Raw genomic sequence first — 24,950 nt, 5'->3', positions numbered from 1 at the left:
GGTAAACACGAGCAAGAGGAAGGTGTGTTGTTGAGGCTCTGGTTTGGGAGTTAAAACATTCACAGTTTTGTGAAATCAAAAGATAACAGCCATTAGGAAAAAGATTTCATAGGATTTGTTGTAGGATTTAAAGTCTGCTTAAGCTTGGAAGTTCGGTGCAGCTTATCAGAAATGTGGAGAGCCAGTAGCAGGCAGTGCTCTTCCCATGTGGGACACATTCACGATCACAGCAGGTTAGAAGGCATCCCCAGGGCGACAGGAGCTTTGACCCCCTTAGGACATGGGTAGACTCACTAGGTGCTACTGTTCCAAGTGTGGTCTTAGAACAAGCATTCTCTTGGGGTTGCTAGACATGCAGCATCTTGGGTTCTGCCCCTCTGACTCCATCAGAAGCACGAACTGTCCTTGGTCACTGGAGAAAGCCATGAGGAATAGCACTCCTTTTGTAGTTTGATGTCCCAACTTCTCAGCTGATTGGTTGCAATGCTTTGTTCTCTGTGTGAGGGAGCCACCCCCAATGGATACATGCTAAGTGTCCATCTCTTGTTTCTCTTCCAGCCACATCAGCAGTGAGAGCTTCCTGTGTGACTGCCAGCTCAAGTGGCTGCCCCCATGGCTAGTGGGCAGGATGCTACAGACCTTTGTGACAGCCACCTGTGCCCACCCAGAGTCACTGAAGGGCCAGAGCATTTTCTCAGTGCTGCCGGACAGTTTCGTGTGTGGTAAGATTTTCTTTGAGATTTGATTTTTTGTTTGTTTATTTGTTTGCTGGATAAAGGGCAGAGAGGTCAGAAGGAACTGCTCAGTATGAGACGTATTCCTATGGTGGTAGTTAATGTAGTCCGTGGTTACAGATTAGCTGCTGGGTACAATTTATTTCCCACGGAAACCACATTATTTACTGTACGATACCTCATTATGTGGTTCTTGGAGTACATGTATTTAATTAGAAGGGAGTAGGTTCAGCTACAAATCTAAATAATCAGTTACAGGAAGATAGTTCTAGCCTTTTCAAAAGGGTCTGGTGCCTGGGTTTGGCTGTGAATTTACGCAGTGCATGAGGATGGGATTTCAATGTGTATTTCTTTCCATCGCTAAGAATGAGAGGTTAAACACAGGAAGAATGGGTCTCAGGAGAACAGCCACTGTAGTAAAAATAATTCCTCGATGTTGACTTGCACTCTTGCCGTTTGTCCAAACCACTGAAATGTGCACTGGTGAGAGTCTTTCTTCCTTCACCATCGTTGTGAGCAGGGGTGGTCAGGATCCAAGTTCAGTTACAAAGAGCACAGAAAATGCGGAACAGCTGAAACACACATAGGCTAGCTCCGGCCACACTAACATAACCACATAGATAAGAAAATGGATTCCAAGAACGAAAATACATTTGTCTTGGTTGCTTTGAGCAGGAGTGGCGTGTGTGATCCTCTTGTCATTGGTTCCCTCGGCCTCACTGAGCTTCCGGTCTCTTCCTGGACAGCGCTAGTTAGGACCCCATCCAGCAGCACGGATGTCCAGAGCCTCTTGTCCAACTTCTTTTCTTTTTCTTTATGACTGCCTGAGGTGAGACAAGTGTCCTCTATCTAGTCTTCCGCTCCTTCCACCACATCAGTTCCCAAAGTAGAATCCAAGGTTATAGAGAGAGTGCCCTAGTCACAGAATAGCAGGTCCCACTTGTAAGGCCAGTGCTGAGCAAGTCCACGGCCATTAACTTGTTTCACTGGCTTCCTCCATCTTTCCTGCTAGAGGGCAGCCATGGGACTTGGGGCAGGCTGTACCTGATCACTAGCTGGTGGCTTTGTCACACTTGGTATCACAGCAACAATCCCTCATAACCACCTATGAGAATCTTTGATAGGAAATCAGGGGTTCAGATTCTTCTCGATGTCTCCCACTTGTGTTTCTAAGAAATAGAAACAGCCACCTTACACAGTCTAGGAAGTTAGCATGAAGTTATGAAGTTAGGTAAGTCCAAGTACAGCCCTTTGCTGCACAGGAGCCTTACTGTGAAAACAGTACACTATGGGCTACTGGGCCACCCCTGTGATACAGCTCAGGGGGCGGAGCAGCACTGACCAAGTGCTTGCAGAGTGTTCCTCATAACAGCCCAAGCTGGAGCTGCCCAGACCCCCATGATAGACAGTAGGTGGGTAGCAGTCCCGTTGGCCATCAGGTCAGTTAGTCCATCTCACAGCATGGATGGACTCTGACAGCAATCACACAAGTGCATGGAGTCACGTGGAATGCCTAGAGTAAGGAGAACTGCAGAGGCAGGAGGAGGATGTTACCAGTTCCTTCGGAATGGAAAACAATGGAGATGGAGATAGACAGGGAAGAGCTAAAAAGGACAGAGTCTTCTCTGTTGGAGGTGATAAAAATGTTTAGGATTTGTGAAGATACTAAAAAAAAAAAAACACTGAATTGTATATTTTACAGGGGTGGATTGTAGCTGAATAAAGCTTTTTAAGAGGAAATATAATTTACGTACTGTAAAAATCTACCTTCTGAAAATGGATTTAGACTACTCAAAATTAATGCCATTATTACTACTCATTTTATATTTTTATCGTCTCTAAAAGAACCCCACCCTTATGCCATGAAGCTGCCCTTGTCCCAAGTCTGTCCCTAATCTTGTGAGGGCACCGGTCCAGTTCTGTCTCGGATCAGTCTGTTCTCGACAGCTGACATAAATAGTACTATACAAAAATTTAGCTTGCCCCTTCTGGCAAGATATAACTCAGTTCTGCTGTGATGGTGCTGAGGTTTGAATTCAGGACCGCCTGGCATTCTAGCACTGAGTATGCGCCATTGTAGCATTCCTTAACATTACTCACTTAGTGTGGCACTATGGCCTCCTGTTATATGTTATTCAGTGTATCTGTCCACCCATCAGATGCTGGGCATGAGTAAGTACTCTTTGGAGCTTTTGAACAATGTGCTGCACACGGTCAGGTTTTTATGTTTTTATGTAAGTTTTCTTGGGTTTATACCTAGAATAGGATTGCTGAATCTGTTTTCCCAAAGGTGCTTCATAACGCCATATACCCACTGACAGTGTATGGGGAATCTACTTTCCACAGTGACATTTGTTTCCCCTATGACTTAGCTGTGGCGTGAACTGTCCTGTGCTTACTAGATGAATGTGTCTCTTTTGAAAATCTAGCTGCTCAAATAATTTGTCCATGTTGTGTCTCTGCTCTTTAGATGTAAACGCTTTTTATAGTCCAGACTCTGATCATGGATATATTTGCCAATATGTTGTCCTACTCTGTGAGGTCTTCATTTTCTTGACAGCCACAGTGCAAAAGTCTTAGAGTTTCCAAAAGTCTTAAGCTCTCCACACTGTTGTTTGTGCTGTCGCTGTGATTGTGAGAACTAATGCCTCACACAGGTTATGATCCCTTATTCCTCTGCTTTCTTCAAGGATTGTAGAACTTCTGCAACTCCATATTTTGTTCTTTGCCAAGATTATTTTGAGAATTATGGGTCCCTTGCCATTTCTCTAAAAGATAATAATTTGTAAATTTCTTTAATAACGGAAACTAGGATTTTGGCATTTTACTGACTCTATATTAACCTGGGAGCATGGACATCCTAATTGAATTGTCTTCCTGAAGCATAAACGTGGTGTTTCCACTTCTCAGCTTTTCCTTATTTATTTTTTCTTGTTATTCTTTCATTCTTGGGTTTGTAGTGTAAAAATGTTACTCTCACCTAGAAATGGAGATACGGTTGAGTGGGATAGTAACTGGAGTGTGGGATATGAAAAAGCAACTCAAGCTTGCATCATGGATTTTGTATCACACAACTGTGCTGATACGATATATTCTGCATGGCTTTTGTTTTGTTTGTAGACCTTTTTCTGTTGTTTGCATGTGTGTGGAGGCCACAGGTCACCTTCAGATGTCATCCTTAGGACCTCTCTGCCTTGTGTTTTTGAGTCAGATCTCTCACTGGAAACTAGGGCTTGGCTTACCAGTTCCGCTAGGCTAACTGGCCTGTGTTGGGTTTTTTTTATACTTAGGTGTGTAATTTACAGTGTTTGGATTTTTTTTTTTTATATCTAGTCTGCAAGATTTGCCCAGGATATATGCAGCATAGGTCTAGAAGCATGAAATTCTCTACTGCAGATTTCCCTTTTCTTTTATATATATCTGGAAATGTTTAAATTACTCCAACTTTGGGAGGTGTTTTTTGCTGGATATGGGGATTTTGTTTATAATTTCTACGTAAGGACTTTGGGTATGTCTTTCTGCTATCTTCAGCCTCCCTGATTTCTGATGAGAAGTTAACTGCTTGTGTTTTGGAGGATCCTTCTAATGTAATGAGTTGATCTGGGGCTGTTTTGGTATTTAACAGGTTTCCCATGGTGCATCTTTATCATGGCACCTCTGGATATAGCTCTCCAGTATACTTGTAGTTCACTGAACCTGGGATGCATCTTTTCCATCAGATTAGTATGCTTGGGCCATTTCTCTGAAAACTTCATCTTTGTCGTAGTGGTCTCCAGCTAATCTGCATGTTGCTGTTCCTCTCGATGCTGTGGAACAGGCCTCTGCCATCTCTCAGTGTTCACTTTTATTTGTTCTTGGCATAGATCTCCATTGATCTGTTTCGGGTCATACTCTTCCGCCAGCTCAGTTCTGCTGTCAAGCCCCTCTGACTGATTTTTTTTTTTTTTTTGGTAAAACTTCACTTATTCTACTTTAAAACTACATTTGGTTCCTTTTCATAATGTGTCTCCTTGTTAAGGTATTCATGGTCTTTAATTAGTACATAGAGTTCCCTTAGTTGACTATTTTTATAGTAAGATATAAAATGTTCAGAATCTAGGATTCCTTAGACAGTGTCTCCTGGCTGCCATTTTCTTATCTGTATATTTCCTACTTTTGTTGTTGCAAAGTGGGCGACAAAAACCAAACAGTCTGCCCACTGTGGGGATCATGTATCTGCTTGCTGGCCGCCTTTTATTCCTGTTTGTTTAGTGCTGTCTCCTCGGCCCATGCTGTAAATCCTGCGCACCACACAGCCCCTTGGGTTTCTGCTTGGTTATTTTAGTGATTAGCTAACAGCCGGGCACAAATAGCCTTACTGAGTCTCCTATCCCCTCCCCAGGATCCCTGTAGGTATTGGGTTTTGCCACCATTTTCTCTTTGTGCAGGCCCCCCAGCCCAGTCACAGGAAAGGAATTAGAAACCTTCCCTGGGTGTTTGCATAGCTTGTTAGACCATGTGGCCTTCTACATTCTCAGGACCCTGTTGTAGGTTTTCATTGCCCAGTATTGGTGTCCTTTTTACCTGATGCCCTTTGAGAGTTGCTAGGGCTGGGGTGGTCACCTAAAGAGCTGTGGGGTTAAACGGTGGTGCTGACCAGTCTATCAGTTGTTCAGCAGTAGGGTTTCCTCTGCCCTGCACACTCCTGCAAACTCATAGAGTTTCCAGCTGCTCCAGTCAGTAATAGTTCTCCGTGGAGCTGTTGAGGGAGCTAGTTCTTGCTGCTGTGTTTCAAGTTTGTCACAGATCTGGGAACATGGAAGGAGACTTGGATATATGAAAACACTGTACTGCTCACTGTCCTGACATGTGGCTTTTTTCTTGCATCAAAAATCCATGAATTGGAGCCGGGCTGTGGTGGCGCACGCCTTTAATCCCAGCACTCGGGAGGCAGAGGCAGGCGGATCTCTGTGAGTTTGAGACCAGCCTGGTCTACAGAGCTAGTTCCAGGACAGGCTCCAAAGCCACAGAGAAACCTTGTCTCGAAAAACCAAAAAAAAATCCATGAATTGTTATTAAGCTCATGGTTTTCCACACATGTGAAAAAATTTATTTTTGTGGTATTTTCCTATTTGAACAGTAGGATGTTTTTGAGTTCTGAAACTCAAAAGTGCATTGAACGTCTGTCATTTTGCAATTGGGTTTGCAAGTATGACTGATGATGTCTGGAGATTTTGTTTAAAGCGGGCCATGTTGGCATAGCTGTCGAAAGGAAACACTAGGCTGGTTTGATGAATTGAGTAGTCATGGGTTTATTTCTAGCTAAGGAGGCAGTGAGGCCTGAGAGCCATGGCACAGCCATCACCATGTCTAGTGGAACTGTGCTGGCACTGTGCCCAGAACTGACCCAGTTCCTTCTTAGCTTGACTAGCAAGCAGCGTGTGTACAGAGAGCAGGGTGCCTTATGGTTGGTTCTCTCCCCAGATGACTTTCCAAAGCCACAGATCATCACCCAGCCTGAGACGACCATGGCTGTGGTGGGCAAGGACATCCGTTTCACATGCTCAGCAGCTAGCAGCAGCAGCTCCCCGATGACCTTTGCCTGGAAGAAGGACAATGAGGTCCTGACCAATGCAGACATGGAGAACTTTGCACATGTCCGTGCACAGGATGGCGAAGTGATGGAGTATACCACTATCCTGCACCTCCGTCATGTCACGTTTGGACACGAGGGCCGCTACCAGTGTGTCATCACCAACCACTTTGGCTCCACATACTCACACAAGGCCAGGCTCACTGTGAACGGTAGGCAGTGTCATCTTGTGTTTCTCAAGCACAGAGTCCACAAGCTGTGCTCTCGGTTGTCAGTCACTGGTGCAAGGAGACAAAAGTTGCTGTGGGGTGCATTTCTTTGTACCATTCCTTGGGTTTGTCCTAGACCAAGTTTTACACGCTGAATCATTCTTTTTGGTTTGGAGTAGGTTAAAGTCCATTTATGTAAAGTGACATTGTGGAGTTAAGCCTTGTTATTTTTATCTGTTCATTGTCTTCCGTAAACCAAGAGATGTGGTTTCCAGACTCCAAGACTCTCTGGATCCTGAGGAAGCTTCTGCCCTCAGAATAGATGCAAAGCAGATTGGGACAAGTGCTAGTCCCCATTCCTCTAGACAAGTGTGACCCTTTAATTCAGTTCACGCTGTGGTGACCCCTAACCATAAAATTATTTTCAACTATTTTATAACTGTAATTTTGCTACTGTTACTAATCATAATGTAAATATTGTTGGAGATAGAGGTTTGCCAAAGGGTCCAAGACTCACATGTTGAGAACCGCTGCTCTAGAGGATATGGAGTTAGTGTGAGTTGAGCCCCTGGCTTGATGGTCCAGTGGGCAGGGAAGTTATGACAAGGCCCTCTTACTCAAAAGTCAGCCTTTCAGCCCATTAAGGTGGCTTCTTTTGGACTGCTGTTTGATGTTGTGTGAGGAGTGAAGTCAGCATGAACAGGCAAGCCTTCCATACCAGGCTGATGAATTGGCTTGTGGGTGACCTGAAGCACGGCCTTCATCCTCCAGTGCCTCTAAACTAGTCTTTGCCACAGCCGGGCAGATTGTCTGGGCTCGCCTGAAAGACCCTGGGTGTTTCCTGGAGACGAGGCAGCTGGTAAGACTCTCACAGTGGCTTGGACATCAAGTCTGGATACTGTCCACTGTGTCAGCATGATATCAAAGCTATATAGGCTAGTCAACTGCATATTTCTGCCTAGGCGTGACGGCTGATGTGGCCCCCATAGGTCCATCCGCGTGGGTTTCCTCAAGAGGGCTGGGCTAGCCCATTTGTTTCTCCATGGTGAAGACATGCAGCTTTCCCCAACAACAGATGAGTGGTTACCCAGCTCTCTCCAGACAGCTACCTAGAGCAGGCCCGCCCCAGACCTCTACTTCTGGAGGATCCCTGTATAGTAACTATTGTGGAAGTACAAGAGACAGAATGCTTTGAGTGGTTAGCACCGTCCTACAGCATAGCAGAGTTGTGCCTGGGATGGGGAGAAGGTGGGTACCTCTGGGAAGGGTGGAATAGCAATGAGCTGGAGACTGAGCAGTGTGGGGGTCTGTTTGCCAAGAATCTCCTTCTGCATGCAGCCATCCCATATAACTTTACCTTTATTTTTTCCCCAGTGTTGCCGTCATTCACCAAAATTCCCTATGACATTGCCATCCGGACTGGCACCACAGCCCGCCTTGAATGTGCTGCCACAGGCCACCCTCACCCCCAGATTGCATGGCAAAAAGATGGAGGCACTGATTTCCCTGCGGCTCGTGAGCGACGCATGCATGTCATGCCAGATGATGATGTGTTCTTCATCACTGATGTGAAAATAGACGACATGGGGGTCTACAGCTGTACTGCCCAGAACTCGGCTGGCTCTATTTCAGCAAATGCTACCCTGACTGTCCTAGGTTCGCTATTGGTAGTGTATGTGGTGGGGTGGGATGGGGGTAAAACTCAAGTATTAGAGGCATCTGCTTTCTGGAAAAGTGTGGTATCCTCTTTGTACCTAGTTTGAAATTTGGGGCTGCTTTTCAGTAAGTTGTTCTGGCTCATAAAAGACAATGAGCAAGAACTTCCGTCTTGACAGTACTCAGATGTATGTCTGAGTAAGGATCCCTCCGTGTGGGGGATGGGTGGGTACGATCTTGGCAGGACTAGTGAGTGACGCAGGTCCTCAATAGGACAGTTTAGTGTGAGGTAAGGCTTTAGGACTTTGCTATGTTGAGGCTGTTCCTAAAATGGCAAGGAGGATTTAGTCACATTTGGCCTTCTGAAAAGCTTGGAGCACTCATAAAAGATCTCAGATGGCATTTCATTACTATATGGGATTGTCTCCTGTCTGGAAAACAAGTTGACCCCCAGCAAGCAAGCCCCGTAGAGTAAATGTGCAATCTCTGCTGCCTTCCTGCAGAAACTCCGTCCTTGGCAGTGCCTTTGGAAGACCGTGTGGTAACTGTGGGAGAAACAGTGGCCCTCCAGTGCAAAGCGACTGGGAGTCCCACACCGCGCATCACCTGGCTTAAGGGAGGTCGCCCGCTGAGCCTCACCGAGAGGCACCATTTTACTCCAGGCAACCAGCTGCTGGTTGTTCAGAATGTGGTAGTAGAGGATGCAGGCCGGTACACCTGTGAGATGTCTAATCCCCTGGGCACCGAGCGAGCACACAGCCAACTGAGCATTTTGCCCACCCCCGGCTGCCGGAAGGATGGGACCACCATAGGCATCTTCACCATCGCTGTGGTCTGCAGCATCGTGCTTACCTCGCTGGTGTGGGTGTGCATCATCTACCAGACCAGGAAGAAGAATGAGGAGTACAGCGTCACCAACACAGGTCAGCAGTGTGGCACTCACACTAACACACGTCAGCAGTGCGGCAGGCTCTTCAGGGGGGAGTGAAAGTAGTGAGCGCCGCAGTCCAACATGGATTACACAAGCCCTGAGGCTTTGCCGAGAACCTAAGAGACTTCTAGAATCTTTAGGAATATGGATTCTGTCTGTAGATAGAGTTGAGGCATTGCCACCCCCTCCCAACATGTCAACTCTGAAGGACATAACAGGAAATTGGAACACTCTCAAATTCAAGCATCTGCTGGCCCCTGCAGTTTCTGGTCTCCATGGCGATTCAGAGGCGTCAGGGCCCTGCCTGTTGTCATGAATCAGGTTGTTCCCAAGCTCTCACAGCCTTGGGATTTTGTTAGGTCCTCCATTTTTACCACAGGATAGAAAGGAGGTGAAGCAGCAATGCTGAGTCTGCGGAGCTCCCGGGCCACTGCTGTGTGACCGCACATGTGTTTCTGTATTGGTTGTGGCAGCTGCCCTGGTGTTTCATCATCATGTCTTCTTGCAGATGAAACGATAGTGCCTCCAGATGTGCCGAGCTACCTCTCCTCGCAGGGAACCCTTTCTGACCGGCAGGAAACTGTGGTCAGGACGGAAGGTGGCCATCAGGCCAGTGCGCACATTGACAGCAATGGTAAGTTCAAGAACAGTGAAGCAGTCTGATCTGACTATGTCCTGGACGCTGCTTTACCTCCTCACCGGGGTAGGTTGGGCACCTGTGTCGTATGTGGTGAACCAAGTCTTTGACAGATGCTTTGCTTTGGATCTGGTGTGTACAAGTACTGTAGTTTTAACATCTGGTCCTCCAGAAGTCCCTACACTGGGCTTAGCACTATGTCTTCAATCAAGAAAGGATTGCCAGGAAGAGTAGATGCCAAGAATATTCCGGGTCCTGAACCAGCTTTACAGTACTGCTGGTGTTCTGCATGTGGTGGTTCAATCAAGCACAGATTGAAAATTCAGGAAAGAAAAGTTGTGTCTGTACTGAATATGCAGGTTTTCCACTGTTACCGGGCACTATTAGTAGAGCTGTCGTAAAGTCTTCACAGATGAACAGTTATGTGCAAACAGCATCATTTTACAGAAAAGACTTGACCATCCTTGGATTTGGGCATCTCTGAGGAGCATAGGAACCAATCCCCTGTGGGTGCCAAGGGATGGGTGCTGGGAAGGAGCTGTAGCCTGTCCTCTAGAGGCTGAGAGACCTAAGAAGGGGCTTCATTTCAGGTGTGTGTCTGAGAGACTCGAGCCTCTTCCCAGAGGTTGATGTGCACAGCATTACATGCCGGCAGCCCAAGCTGTGTGTTGGATATACTAGAGAGCCCTGGAAAGTGATGGAGAAAGCCGACAGGACCGCTGCTCCACATACAGCAGGTAGGAGGCACTGACAGGGAAGGCCATTGCTTTTGACACTGAATAGTAAGTTGAGGAGCAGCACATCACTGGTCTCATACTGTCTCTGAATTGTATTCCAAAAACAAACTGGAAGCTCTGGCTTCCTTTGATTTCAGAGTCCTGTGTGTCTTAGGTAAGTCTGGTGTGGCGAGCAGAAGTGTGAGTTTTCTTAAATTAGTAAGGAGCTTACAGGGCAAGGCCCACAAATCATGGAAGTTAGCATCCTTGCACCCAGACTGTCTTGGTTTGTCCAGACAAGGTTTCACTTTTAGTCCAGGCTGTCTTCAGCCTTCTGAGATGCTAGCCACTGGACAGAGGTTGGTGTGTCTTCCTCAGTCACTCTCCACCTTATGTATTGAGCAGGGCCTCTCACTTAAGCCCAGTGCTCATTGATCAGTTACTCTAGCTAGCCAGCTTGCTCTAGGATTTCCTGCCTCTGCGTCCCAAGCCCTAGATTACAGATAGGCCGCCACACTGCCTGGCATGTCCAGGAGTACTGGGGGATCCTTATGCTCGTCAAGCACTTTACCTGCTGAGCCACTCCCAGCCCCACTGCCTGAGTCTTTAAGGCTTAGAAGACAGTTGAGAAGATTCACCACTATGTGATGCCTAATGCAAATCTTCCCTTTTACTCTCCCTTCATTTTTCCTGTGATCAAAGTGTGCATCCTAAATTAATTTCAGGTGCTCACTTAAGCACAAAAGACCAGGACTTGGTGTGGGCCCAGTTCCTCTCCATGTGTACATTACAGTGGTAAACAGGACTCAGGCCTCTGAGAGGGGATGGGGGCTTCAGTGGCTCTGGTTCCCATTGACCCTTGGCTCTGCGCTTCATTCAGCACACAGTGGCTCTGCTGTATGCGGTGACTGCAATACTGATACGGATAGTCAGCCCAAGGAACAAGCCTTCCATCCCCAGCCTGTGCCCAGAGAGAGTGGACGGCCAGGTACACCAAGCAGCCAAGAGCTCAGGCAGCATGACCTAGAATCCTCTCCACACCATCCTTACCCTGGGACTGCTGATGGGTCTCACACCCACTCTGGAGGATCCCTCTATCCGAGTAACCATGACAGAATACTACTGTCTCTGAAGAACAAGGCAGCATCCCCAGATGGGAAAGGTAAGTATCGTGTTAAGAAGCATGTCTGCCGTGGGCTGGGAGCCCAAATGGGGTTAATGTGCACAGGCTAACGTGCCCTCATGTTTTCTTAAACAGGAGATTCCTCTTGGACTTTAGCAAAGTTACATGCACCAGACTCCATAGACCTACAGCCTTCTCCTACGTTAACTTCAGGCAGCCCAGAGCTCATAGAAGATGCCATATCTACTGAAGCCCAGCACTTGCTTGTTTCCAACGGCCACCTCCCCCAGGCCTGTGACTCTAGTCCCGAGTCTATGCCGCTGACAGGACAGCTCACTGGGAAACGGAGGGGACCATTGCTATTGGCACCGAAGAGCTAGGCTTCATCTACCTCAGCTCGTTTAAAGCAATTGCTACAGGGAAGAGGTAGGAGAAGCTGTGGGAAGTTTGTGTCCAAACGGCAGTCACTCTGGACAGTTTTAACTTCCATGTGGAGTGTCAGTTGGCTAAAGGACTTGGCATCTGGAGCACAGAAATGCAAGAGACTGTTTGTGTACAAAAGGCAGGAAAAGTATTTGATACCGTTGTACATAAGAGTTTTCAGAGATTTCATATATATTATATATCTTTTACAGAGACTATTTTAATCCTTAGCGCATGGGTCCCGCCTTCAGTGATATTTTCACATTAGGTTGCTGTCTAATTTTGGAGAGGGTCAAGAATAGTTCTGGTGCCTTAATGCACAGCTGAAATTCAGGTAAAACCACATTAGCTGTTGCTGGTGGTTGGGAAGGAGGGCATTTTGGCTATGTGCTTGCTCCCTTAGTCAGATTCAGGTGCGTTGGCCAGACCTGTGTAGCTGTTGTCTGGCCTTGTAGAGTGGGGCACACGTGTCACTTGCCTTTCTTCTAGGTTCAGGGTCTGTCTTTGAGGAAGAGGTTGAGGGCTGTCAATCCACCAAAAGCAATGGCTCGGAACAAGCAAGCACTGCCTTTCGTCTTTGTAACTCACTTGGTAAAGCAAATGTCTTGTCTCCTTCAGTGGGTCTTTGGAGCTTATTAAGGCAGAGGCTGCCAGTGTGGGTGCACCTGTGGATTTTCCAATAGTGAGGTTTAGTTCTGCCAATACAGCATTGCAGTGGGGTTTAAAAGTAGTTCACTTCTAGGCCAGCTGATTTCTGCCCAGCAGGTCTGTCCACAACGTTCCCTCATATAGTGAAACTGGGCTTGGACTATACACGACTGAGTCCCAGGCCTGGGTGTATTTGCACTTTGGGGCCCTGTTGCTAACCATCTTGTGAGTGCCAATGTGTAATTCAGTAAAAACAACATGGAAGCAAACTCAGTCTTTAAAATCCCTGAGAGCTGAAGGGAAGTGTTGACACAGTGATGGCCTGAGACAGTGTACTGCCATGTCACAGGTCACCACTGTGTCCCAGGACAAAGCACAGAAGTTTATTCTCCACAGTTGGCTGATTAATGTTACTTCCACAAAATATGTGAATTTGCTGCTTCTGAGAGGCAATGTGAAAGAGGAAGTATTACTTTTTATGTACAGAGTTATTTATTTATAGAAATTTTGGTACAGTGTACATTGAAAACATGTAAGATATTGAAGTGTCTAACAAATGGCATTAAAGTGTCTTTAATAAAGGTTCATTTATAAATACTAAGTGTGTGCTATGGTCATTGTTCTAAGTGCAGTTATTCTGCCTTTTAATACTTTTTCCCCAAAGGGAGACTACTTAAGAGCATCACAGACGACACTGCCGCCCCAGAAGTGCAGCGGCGCCACATTCCTCGGACGGCTCACTAGTTTTCTGCTACCTGGAGCTGGTTAGTTAAGCCTTGTGCTCCCCGAATATGCTGGGCCTCCCCTCCTGCAGCCAGTGTTGCTTGCACTCACCATGAGGACAAAGGAACAGCTCTAGCTGGCCCTCCCGGGAGGACGGTGGTGGTCATGGGGCTTCACGTCCTGCAGCAAAGTCGCTTGCCCACCCACTCAGTCACTGGTGCTGCAGCTGTCTCTCACACTAGGGATTTTGGGGCACTCTGCTGTAAAATAATATAATCATGTGTTTTTATATGAGAAATACAAGGGTAATTAAAAACAGCAGTCTCCAGAAAGAATGTATGCTATGCACCTGCAGTTCATGCTTTTTAAACAAAGCTATAATCTTACACAATAGGAATTAGCCCAGGGGAGAAACACCCACACGCACATTTCCTGCCCCAGCCTCCTTCCTTTTCCCAGTCTAGCCATTCGCTTGCATTTTAGTGACTCAGTAGATAGCGGGAGGCAAAGGACACTGATCAAACAAGAACGCTGAAGTATTTATTAAGGGGTGGAGATGTTGGTCTGGAGGTCCACCGAGGATAGTTTCCATGGACGACACTCAGGGCTGCACTCTGCAGCCCTCTCAAGGTGCCACACTGCAGCGTCGACTTCGCCAGTCACAGGAAGGCAGGGGCTGCACAGCAGCCAGCATCCCTCTTCTCCAGGGACACGCAGTGTCTGCTTCATGGGCTCTTCCTACCCACTTCTAACAGCAAGCTGCGGGTCTGGTCGTAGGCACCCAGAAAGATGAAGCCGCCCATGCTGATTGCTGCCATTCGTGGGAAGACACCTGCAAATAACCTAGGAACAGAAACCATGGTTTGCTCACTTGAGCACACCCACTTGTCAAATCCCTCAGATACTTAACAGTGTGTTCCCTTCCTTTCAGAAACCACTAAGTACACTCCCAAGTATGCATGAGAATCTGGAGCCCAGTCCAGCATGGCTGAATGCTATCCTGTCTACCTGGGAGCTCTCAGGTGAAGACAGTAACCACTGTCCCAACATGGTGCTCTAAAAATGGAGTCAAAGGGACAAATCTGAGGTCAGGCTGGGAAGGGTATATCCCAGTGGGACACCTGAGGGGTCTCTGGGTCTCAGTTCAGGGAAGCAAAACAAGTTCTTAAACAGTTCTACTTGTCCTGGTGACTCAGTGGCACTTTGTTGTTGGAGTTCCCAAATGTGATTCTACAAGACGGAAATGCATCTCGTTCAGGCTACATAAAGACACCAGAGGCACATGACTGTGATGGAGAGGGAGCACCTCATACATGGCAGTCCTGGACACTCCAGTGCTCCATCCCAGTCCAATTAGAACCGTGGTGTTTGCGACCCACTCTCTAGATCAGTGGTTCTCAACCTTCCGAATGCTGTGACCCTTTAATACAATTTCTCATGCTGTGGTGACCCCCAACCATAAATTATTTTCATTGCTACTTCACAATTGTAATTGTGCCACTGTTAGGAATCATAATGTATATTTGTGTTTTCTGATGGTCTTAGGCAACCCCTGTAAAAGGGTTGTTCAAGCCCCCCCCAAAAAAAGGGGTCACAACCCACAGGTTGAGAAGAACTGTTCTAGAGGTTCAGATATTCTTCAAATATCCACTGTGACATTACTGAAAAAAAGTAATCTGCTAATGACCTACTAGATAAGCCAGCACTGTAAACCAGTAGAACAGCATGCAGCTGGACATGGTCTAGGCTGTGTGATCACCAGGCTGTTGGACACAGGACATGGTCTAGGCTGTAAATAACTGATTTCTGCAGAGGAGGAAGGGGCAGAAGACCTCTTCTTTCTACTGAAACCTTGCTGCCTAGAAAAGTGCTTTTATATGCAGAAAGACAAAGTTGGAAATCAGAACTTAGGCTGGTGAGGTGGTTAAAGATGCTGGCTATCAAGCCTGATGATCCAAGCTCAATCCCTGGAGAAGGAGCGAACCAGTTACACAGTTGGTTTGATATCCATATGTGCACACTAGTGGAGAGACTTGGGTGTAGGGCAACTGTGTTCTTATGCCAATGCTCATGCCTTTTAAGGATGTGGGACATTGACGGGGAGTCCCTGCTGGCTACACAGCCTCCCCATCCTGCATAACCACCCGAAGTAGTCAGCTGTCCCACCCTTCTATCTGGCACCTCACAGGAAAGCAAGGACTTTATATCACGGGGCCCCTTTTGATAAGCCATTTAGGGAGCTGGAGAGGTGGTGTAGAGGGTAAAGTGCTTGCAGTGCCAGCAAGAGGACCTGCGTTCAAGTCTAGAACCCATGTAAAGCTGGACGTGGTGGCCCCAGAGTGGAGACTCAGAAGACAGACAAAAATTTAAATTACCTTTCAGCGCCAAGGTTGGGTCAGACCCAACATCCACCCTTGACCTGTTTTTCCTTCTCTCCTCTGCCTGTAGTTTTGACATTGCTTAGTTTTAGTCGATGTGTGCTGTGACCTGGTCCTTGCATCACCATGGTGGGGCAATGTCCCAGCCACTATGCCGTCCCTGTCACCACTTTCTCAACACTGGCAAATGGCTGCAGCTCTACAACACCACGGTCAGAGGCTTGGCTGAGTCACCACAGACGCTAACATGTGGAAATGAGACTGACATCTGGCAGGTGGCCTTTATGATGTCAAAAGCCACTGTCTCCTGCTGCTGCTTCTGTGGGCCAGCCACTACTTATCTAAGAGGATTCCCAAACAGTGTATATGGGACTCAGCCATTTCCCCTCCTCCATTTCTTTGTTCAGAGTTGAATTAGCTCCCAAATGAATGACTATCGTGTCTTATTTCCTCATAAGGTGTCAGCCATGTCACTGCTGAGACATCAAGAATCCGTCAGTCTGTCCTGTCCACCAGAGCCAGCCTGTATCTCAGACCACTGGAGCGGGACATTCAGTAAAGCCACTGGCTACCACTTTCAGCTGGAAAACCCAAACAAGACAATAGGTTTGCTCTCTGGCAAAAGCATGACCACATTCCCCAGACTATCAGACAGCTGAAACAAAAACGCAGTCTGATGTACTTTGGATGGGGACGAGACAGGCAGCAGGGCCCAGTGAAGAGGCTGAGGGTAGGCAGGGCTCAGCTATGCATACAGTGCTGCTTTTACCCAGCCATCCCAGCGCCAGCTCACCCTCCTTCTCCAAAGGAGGCTGCTGAGGACTCTGCACACATTATCAAGAAGGTTCCATGTGGAAAATCCTTCTTTGCTAACATCTCAGCATTTGCTCAGCTTCAGAACAACTATATGGGTGTAGAATAACAGCTGTTTAGGACATAAAGCAAGATATTCTGAAGCACGTGGAGCTGGAGAGAAATATGCAAGTTTGAAGAGCCAAGCTTAGGTCCTCAACACCCACATAAAAGCCAGGTGCAGCGGCATACACCTGTACCTAACACATGGGGGACAGGTTGATCTGGGGCTCACCAGACAGCTGCTGTAGCCAAAATGGTGAGCTCAAGGTTCTGAGAAAAAGACTCTCAAAAACAAGATGGAGCCTGATGAGGACGACACCCAACCCCAGCTTCTGGCATCTACAGGCACACAATGAGGGCAATACACCTGTTTGCACATCATATGCAAAGAGAAAGACTGAGGTTCTTAGCTATTAACACAGAACAATACTGCCAAGCTGAGACCAACCGCGGTGGAACTGCCAGTACAGTTGTGAGCTGGGTAACACTTCAGAGAAAAGCAGGCTGCACAGCCAGGTCCTGCTGGTCCTGTAGGATGCGGATGTGGCTGCAAATAGTTTTTTTCTATTTGTATATCTCCAGATATACATTTACTGCTGTTACAACTATAATTTCCAAGATAGTCACATGTTGTACTTGCAGCTAGTATTCCCTCCAGGTGTGTGTCACACCATCTACATTTGTGTGAGAACACTGTATGATACACTTGCACAGTGACGAAACTGTCCATCAATAAAACAAAATAAACCTATAGATGTAGAGCAAATGCCCATCTCACGGCATGGCTACCAACGGTTCTTAAAAGTGGTTACAAGGGTTGGAGAGATGGCTCAACAGTTAAGAGCACTGGCTTTTCTTCCAGAGGTCCTGAGTTCATTTCCCAGCAACCACATGGTGGCTTACAACCATCTGTAATGAGATCTGGTGCCCTCTTCGGGCCTGCAGGCATATATGCAGACAGAACACTGTATACATTAAAAAAAGACTACAGGTTAAAAAAAAAAGTGGCTACAAACACCCAAGCCCCACTTTCTTCTAAACTCACTTTCACATCTACACTGTGTGAGAACTTATTTGTATCAATGCTGGAGCCCAAATACAGCTAGGGTTACACATTTGCATGTCATCCATGGCAGGCCCAAGATCTGAGGAAGAGCCAGGGAAGAGGAGAGAAGGCAGATAAGGGCTGACTTCGTCCTTACCCTGCTAGTCCCTGTGCGCGCCACACCGCATGCATGGCCGAGAGCACATTCCCAACAGCAGTGCTGGAGCCCGCCTGCAGAAGATAGGAAAGACAGGGCTGTTAGCTCCCAGTACTCTGAACAGGCTCCCCTCACCTGCCTTCAAGGCACACTCGGGTTGGTTTGGAAATCTTGCCTACGTTCAGAGAGGCAGACAAACACCTCAGGGAAGCCCCTTCTCAGAGCTCACCTAGGAACCAATAGCAACTGTTCAACAGAAAGCCGATGGGAAGCAGTAGACCTGGCTGATGGGGTGGGGTGGGGTCTCACTTTAAGGCCTGACAGGAGTGAGGAACGCCATTTGCAGTTTTAAAATCCCCCATTCTCAGAGCTGATCCTGTCCGTAGACTAGAATTCTGCTCACACTGCTCCGCTTCCTACAGACCTGGACTCTGAGAGAATGCTTGGTTCAGTTATGTTACTGAAATTCCTTAAAGCTCAGCCTGGAGTTTGTTTTGTTGTTTTTAGCAATGCTGACAACTGTCTTCTGGTCACAGCCAACCATAACTAAATTCTGAGTCTGCATGAAGAACATGAAGCCAGTCAAGTTCTCGAGTCTTAGGTCTGAAAACAGTCGCAGGCAGAGAAGCTCAGGTCTGCCGCTTACAGAGTGCAGCTGTGAGGATGCTTGTGACATGGCAGCATGCTACACACAGCTCCATCACGGTGACAGTGCTCACTCCCACTGTCAGCATCTCCCAAGGGTCGGCAGGTACTCTGGTCACTGCATCCCTACAGCTCTGCCTGATAGCAGATACGGCATCAAATCTGCATTATCTGATACTCACCTTGGCCAGCATGATCCTTGTCTTAGCCACATCCAAAGGTGTAGTAACCGCAGCTGCAAAGCCACCTGTGTGCGAGACCCAACAGTCAGGAGACGTCCAGACAGCATCCTCGCCATTTCTACATCTGGAGTCACAGAACTGTCAAAGTCATGTCTTTGTCACCATGCCTACTTGACTGTGTTGAGAACGGTGCACACATGAAGAATTTCAGTCTACCCTGTTCACACCTCTTGCAGTGATAATGCAAGCAAGTGGAGGCTACTCCTTTTCCTCGTGGGTTAAGGAGTGAGGCCCTACAACTCCCCTGCTCTCTCTCAGCCTGGTACACTAACACATGTGCACACTAACACATGTGTACATGAGCACATATGATGCGTGAAGAGCCAGATATGGGTTTTTATTGTGAGAGGCACACAGCTCCCAGTGGCTTTGGGGATCGCACCTTTCTGTAGGCTACCTGTCTTACAGCCTCCAGAGGCTTTGGTTGCTTCTGTTGTGCATGGGCAGGCTCATGTGTGCCACAGGACTTCTCTCCAGGAGGCTTCCTCTATTCCCCAAGCTCTGGATAACAGTCCAGAGAATGATTACGCTTTGCCCTCTCAGCATCACCTCACATTCCCTCTTGCTTTGGCACACGTTCTGTCTCAAGGCTTCCTTTCCATATTCTTCTGTGTTTTCTTCATCTAACTACTATGATGGGCAAACTGTCCACAGATTTTAACAGTGCTTCTATTTGTGGACACAGAAACCAGGAATCTATTGGTAATATAAACTATAGCCTATGGTCTCAAAAGGTTTTATTTGCTTAAGACAAGGTCTCACTGTGTACCCAGAGCTAGCTTGGAAATTGTTATGTATAGATCAGGCTGGCCCAAACCCACAGGGTTTGCTTCCACCTCCTTGTCCTGGGATTAAAGGCACGTGACACCACTATGCCAGGCCTGATGTCAATACTTGACCAACCTGCTGCAAAGATGCAGACAAAACCCTGAAAGGACAGAAGGAGAGAGAAACAATAACCCCTAAAAGGCTTTCGGGAGACCCAGCTCCCAGGAGTTTATGGGGCTTACAAAGGGGGCTCCAGAAGTAGCTCCAAGCTCCCTCTGCTGTGGCATGTGGACAAAAGGGGCACTGACTTCTGACAAATATCTTTCTAAATGTGGGACTGAAATAAGGTGGCCACGGTGACCCTGGGCTGCACAGTGACATCTGTTCTGACACCTGTGGGAAGGCACACCCACTCCAAGTTTACCTTCTAATTTTGGCTACCCACGACTGCCACACACCTTAGGCCTGTCAGCACCCCCTTTTGTTTAGAACCCCTTACTTTTTGTCCTTTTAGATTATGAGTTTGTGGACCAACAAGATGGCTCAGCAAGTGAAGAGCATTTGCCATGAGTCCAATACCCAGAGTGCGAGCCCTGGACGGCACATGGCGGAAAGAGAACTGACCCCCAAGTGCCCTGACTCCCCATGCTGGCATGGCATGAACATGCCTTCACCCATCACCACCACATACTAGTGGAAAAGAAACTGAAAACATTTAAAAAGATTCTGCCCAGTGCAGAGCTTGACGGGCTCCAGCACTTTCGGCCCTGGTGCCTGGTCTCAGACGCCCATCTGTAAAGGGCAGGCAGCCGTGTGGCAGATTCTCTTTATTAAAGAATCCATGCAAAGTGTCTAGAAGAGGCATGACCCACAGTAGCACTACAAAGAAATCCAGTCCAGTCTAGGTGGGCCCTGTGCTGTTTAGGCTTTTGCTAACTTGACCCAAGATGGAGTCGTCTGGAAGGGGAACATCACCTGAGGAACTACATCCCTAACACTGGCTTGTAGGCAAGTCTGATTTTCCTGATTAAAGACTGATGTGGGAGGACCTGAAGACTGTGGACAGTGCCATCTCTGGACAGGTGGCTCTGGGTTATATGGAAAAGCAGGCTGAGCAAGGCCTGAAGGAGCATCCCTACAGGACCTCTGCTTCAGTCTCTGCTGTGAGTGCCCATCCTGGCTTTTCTTCAGGATACACCATAAGCTGAAATAAACCCTTTCTTCCCCCTTGTTGCTTTTTGGTGTTTATCATAATAGAAAAAGAATCTAAGACATGGGTAGAGAGAATGGTGATTTTCCTTCCTACATCAGTCTAGTGCACACAGTAGGCACTCAATATGCCTAGTGGGTGCCCCGCACTAGTCACGGTTTTACAAACTAAACATGGAAAGGACAGGGAAAGGTTGGCATGAATGCCATCCCTTGCTTACTCTCAGACTCCAGAACTATACCCGCACCATCACTAACATCTACCCATGGCCACGGAGCAGCTAGTATGAAGCAGGAAGTGGGATCACACGTATCCTGACCTCTAAAAGGATCTGATACAACACATAAAATAAGCCTGAGATTTAATTTCATTCTCCTATATAAAAATATTCACAGGCTTCCCTAAATTAATTTATAAAGCAGATTATCACATAATAAATTTGGATAGCCAAGTCAAACTTGCCCTGGCCACCAACGGAGGTTACCCATCCTTTCCTGTGGACACTTGCATATTCTTTAGAGGTCTGTGCTCCATGGAAGTAGTCTGAACCAAGGATGAACTCCAAGCACACAGGTCCTTATTGTACTATCATGCTAAGATGGGTATTTTATGGGTATTCAATTTGAAGGCCCTCAAATACCGAACTACTTATTTTGTACGTTCACTTAGAGGGTAACTGCGAGGAGCACCGAACACATCAGAGGAAACCCCTATGGGGTGCGGCAGACACAGGATGCTCTTGTGTGACCCAGACTTCCCTGAACGCTCAGCTGCAGCTTTCGGAGCCACATTCATGGAACTGATTTTCCCAGGAAAACTACTTGCTGCCTAGGGGACAAAGGTAGTAATAACCCTCTAAAAGGCAAAGGAACCCCTTCTTTCTGACAGCTTAGAGATGCCCCTCAGAGCAGAAGCTAGGAATGTGGAGGAGGGGGCCCCAAGCCAACCCTGGCAGCCCGGCTCATCTCTGCTCCTGGAGCCTCCTAACTGATGCATCCAGGGAAAGACTTTCTTCCTGTCCGCCTCCCTCTCAGGCTCCAAGCAAGGCTCCTGGGATGGACGAACACACACCCCCTATTCTACAGTTCAAGGGGTGACAGCCTCCTCTTTCCCCTGTACCTTTGCTCTTAAGAGAATATAAGAAAGTTTTTACTAGAAGAAATTGATCCAAAGATACCAGAATACCAAAACTGTAGCAAACATATCAATTCCCAACATCATTAGGTTTTATTTAAGACTCAAGGCCTAGAGTGAGGAAGCTGGCAGGCCCTTCTTTTTCCTGACTTTAACCCTGACCAGAAGCCAGGGGAATTTCTAAGCATGACAAGCCATCAACACCTCCAATCTCAAGAGACATTTTTGGGTATCTGTGCCAAGTAGCTTATGGAGCAAGCACGGCACAGAAGAGCTGAGGATGGCACAGAGCACAGGCCTGGGCAGTGAGCAGGCCAATTTCAACTTGGGAAAGCGTATGCGGATGAAAAGTCTCATCTCTGACTTGAGGGCAAGTTTGATCATGAAAAGCAGCGAGTCGGTACGGCAGTGTGTGGATGTCTGGACAGGGCTGCAGTCCGCTCTTGCAGAACAACAATTTACTCGATTTGGACCGTTTTCAAATTATGTTTATCCTACAGCAATGTTTTTAAAATACTCATCTTGTTTCTCTAATGTTTGTACCAAACAAAATTTCCAAAGAATATACACAAGAAATGTATTTCTTTTCTGTTAATGTATGATGATCTGTGAACAATGCATTTTCCCCTGCTGTGGGACGATGCTCTTGTACCCTGTAAAGATCTGTCACTTGTACTGGTTTAATAAAACACTGATTGGCCAGTAGCCAGGCAAAAAGTATAGGCAGGGTGTGCAGGCCTAAAAAGGCCTATTTCCTTCTTGACCAAAGGTCAGAGAGTTGGGACTTGTTAGTTCCTTCAAGGTTACTGTGCTTCTACCTCAGACAAGGGTCCCACCTAGGTGTTGAGCAGAGATTTCTGCTCTCTCAAGGTTATTGTCAACAGGTGTAGCTAACTGCCAGACCACCTGCTCCTGGAATAGGGAAGTAGTTTGTTCCTACCTCAAACAAAAGTCTAAGGATTCAACTAAGTTCCAGTTCCCTTTATGGAAATAACTTGGGATTCCACCCAGGGAGTGGTTTGCCTACAGAATGTTTTGGTCTAGGGTGCGAGGTGACTTGCTTTGTTCTAAGCAACAGAATGTTTAACTATAAATGTAGCCCATGACTTTCAATTGATATTTCAATTCCTTGTATCATGTTAATGCAGTCTTTTGTCTTACTCCTACTTTTTGGGGTAGGGTATTTTAAGCAGTTGGAAATTAAAGGCAGGCAAATTTTCAGTACTCACTAAAAGAATTCCCTCCCAATACTATCCTATATGTTTCTCCGTTTTATTATTTTCATTTGTGTCTTCATATTCTTTACTACACATTTCTAAATCCCTACACCTCTAGTCTGGAGAAAGGTATTTTTTGTTGAGGCTGGCTCCCGACAGACAGCAGGGCAACCAGAAGAGGAGAATTCTGGGAAGAGGAAAGCTCAGTCTGCAGTCATCACCTAGACACAGAGAATTCTGGGAAGAGGAAAGGCTCAGTCTGCAGTCATCACCTAGACACAGAGGATTCTGGGAAGAGGAAAGGCTCAGTCTGCAGTCATCACCTAGACACAGAGGAAGCAAGATGAGAATGCCTCGGTGATAAAGGTACCAAGCCACATGGCTAACATAGATGAGAATTACTGGTTAAAGTAAGGTATAAGAGTTAATAAGAAGCCTGAGCTAATAGGCTGACCAGTTTATAATTAATGTAAGCCTCTGTGTGTTTCCTTAGGGCTGAATAGCTACAAGACAGGGCAGGACAGAAACCTTTGCCAACAACCTCCCCCCCCCCCAGGCCTTAAACTCTTTCACTTAGCAGAATCTCACCTGACAACAATGAGATGGCTGGACAGAAAATCTACAGGCTCAAATAAGAAACTACACTGTGCAGTGGCTGCAGATCATGACATCATCCAGCGCTGTCCAGGAAATGAGTTATTATGGGGACTGCTTTCCGATTGGGGGATGTTGCCTTTTTTTTTAATTATTGGAAGAGTAGGAACTCCTTACAGCTGTTCAGTTTTACAGATGGCCGAGGGTCAATGCACACATCACTGGATCCTTCCAGGGAGGAGTGATTATTTCTATGCTATAGCTCAGAAAGCCCAAGGTCTCCTCCAGGAACTGGGCTTAAACCAGAGACTCGGCCACTTGTTAGAGAGCCCAGCCTAGCTCAGCATCAAGCATCCAGAAAGGCCAGGGCAGAGGGTTCCCACCACAGAACACATGTGTGACAGAAACTGTCCTCCTTCCCTCCTTTGACAAATGTGAGTACGATGCAGAGCAGTCCTCAGCAAGAGGACTGTATAAAAACAAATCCCCAAATATACAGTATCCATGTGTCTGCATGTAAACTCTGGAATCGTGATTTGAAGGATGTCTTAGGGTTTCTAGTGCTGTGAAGAGACACCATACCATGACTGTGGCGATTGTTATATAGGAAAACATTTAATTGGGGCTGGATTATGGTTTCAGAGGTTAGTCTATTATCATCATGGTGGAAACCATGGCAGCATGCAGGTAGATATGATGCTGGAGAAGGTGCTGAGACTTCTACATCCTGATCTGCAGGCAGCAGAGAATACTGTGTACCACAGTGGGCATAGCTTGAGCATATGAGACCTCAAAGCCTGTTCCTACAGTGACAGCTTCCTCCTACAAGGCCACACCTAATAGTGCCACACTCCCTCTGGGCCAAGTATTCAAATACAGAAGTCTATGGGGGGCACACCTAATCAAACCACCACAATGGATATACCAGAACATACTTATTTCTTATTTGAAGGCAGGTAACTTTTAGAGTATTCAACACCAAGAAGTGGCTTTTCAGGGGCTGAAGACATGACTCAGTGGTTAAGAGCACCAGCTGCTCTGCCAGAGGTCCTGAGTTTAATTCTCAGCATCCACATGGTGGCTCACAACCATCTGTAATGAGATCTGGTTCTCTCTTCTGGCCTGCAGGCATACATGCAGGCATAACACTATACATAATAAATACTTATTTTTAAAAAAGCAATTATACGTCTCTTTAATTAAAAGCATAGTCAAGAATTCTATAATAGACATACACACAGAGTCCCCTGAGAGTAACTGCAATGATGGATGTGTCTTGTTCCCAAGACAAATATTCTGAAAGGTCTGTCTATAATCACCATTCTAGCTTCTT

At 46.8% G+C, this 24,950-nt stretch overlaps 2 protein-coding genes across 2 annotated transcripts in view; one reads left to right on the top strand and one right to left on the bottom strand.

Annotated features, from left to right (window-relative positions):
- Positions 1 to 13,250, top strand: part of Lrig1 (leucine rich repeats and immunoglobulin like domains 1) — a 99,949-nt gene extending 86,699 nt beyond the window's left edge. Inside the window, exons 12-19 of the mRNA XM_050160271.1 lie at positions 559 to 722; positions 6,198 to 6,518; positions 7,890 to 8,171; positions 8,675 to 9,094; positions 9,611 to 9,736; positions 10,330 to 10,476; positions 11,336 to 11,617; positions 11,714 to 13,250. Coding sequence (XP_050016228.1) covers positions 559 to 722; positions 6,198 to 6,518; positions 7,890 to 8,171; positions 8,675 to 9,094; positions 9,611 to 9,736; positions 10,330 to 10,476; positions 11,336 to 11,617; positions 11,714 to 11,958 — 1,987 coding nt within the window. The 3' untranslated portion in view covers positions 11,959 to 13,250. The remainder of the gene's footprint in view (positions 1 to 558; positions 723 to 6,197; positions 6,519 to 7,889; positions 8,172 to 8,674; positions 9,095 to 9,610; positions 9,737 to 10,329; positions 10,477 to 11,335; positions 11,618 to 11,713) is intronic.
- A 634-nt stretch (positions 13,251 to 13,884) lies between these two features.
- Slc25a26 (solute carrier family 25 member 26) overlaps positions 13,885 to 24,950 on the bottom strand; it is a 112,548-nt gene continuing 101,482 nt past the window's right edge. The window contains exons 7-9 of the mRNA XM_050160285.1: positions 18,635 to 18,775; positions 17,808 to 17,881; positions 13,885 to 14,215 (exon numbers count right to left, since the gene is read on the bottom strand). Coding sequence (XP_050016242.1) covers positions 14,098 to 14,215; positions 17,808 to 17,881; positions 18,635 to 18,775 — 333 coding nt within the window. The 3' untranslated portion in view covers positions 13,885 to 14,097. The remainder of the gene's footprint in view (positions 14,216 to 17,807; positions 17,882 to 18,634; positions 18,776 to 24,950) is intronic.

The sequence above is a fragment of the Alexandromys fortis genome, unplaced genomic scaffold (genome assembly GCF_014885135.2).
Source record: "Alexandromys fortis isolate MF-2015 unplaced genomic scaffold, M_Fortis_MF-2015_v1.1 scaffold_111, whole genome shotgun sequence".
Lineage (NCBI taxonomy): Eukaryota > Metazoa > Chordata > Mammalia > Rodentia > Cricetidae > Alexandromys > Alexandromys fortis.
This window is presented reverse-complemented; position numbering and strand designations above follow the sequence as displayed.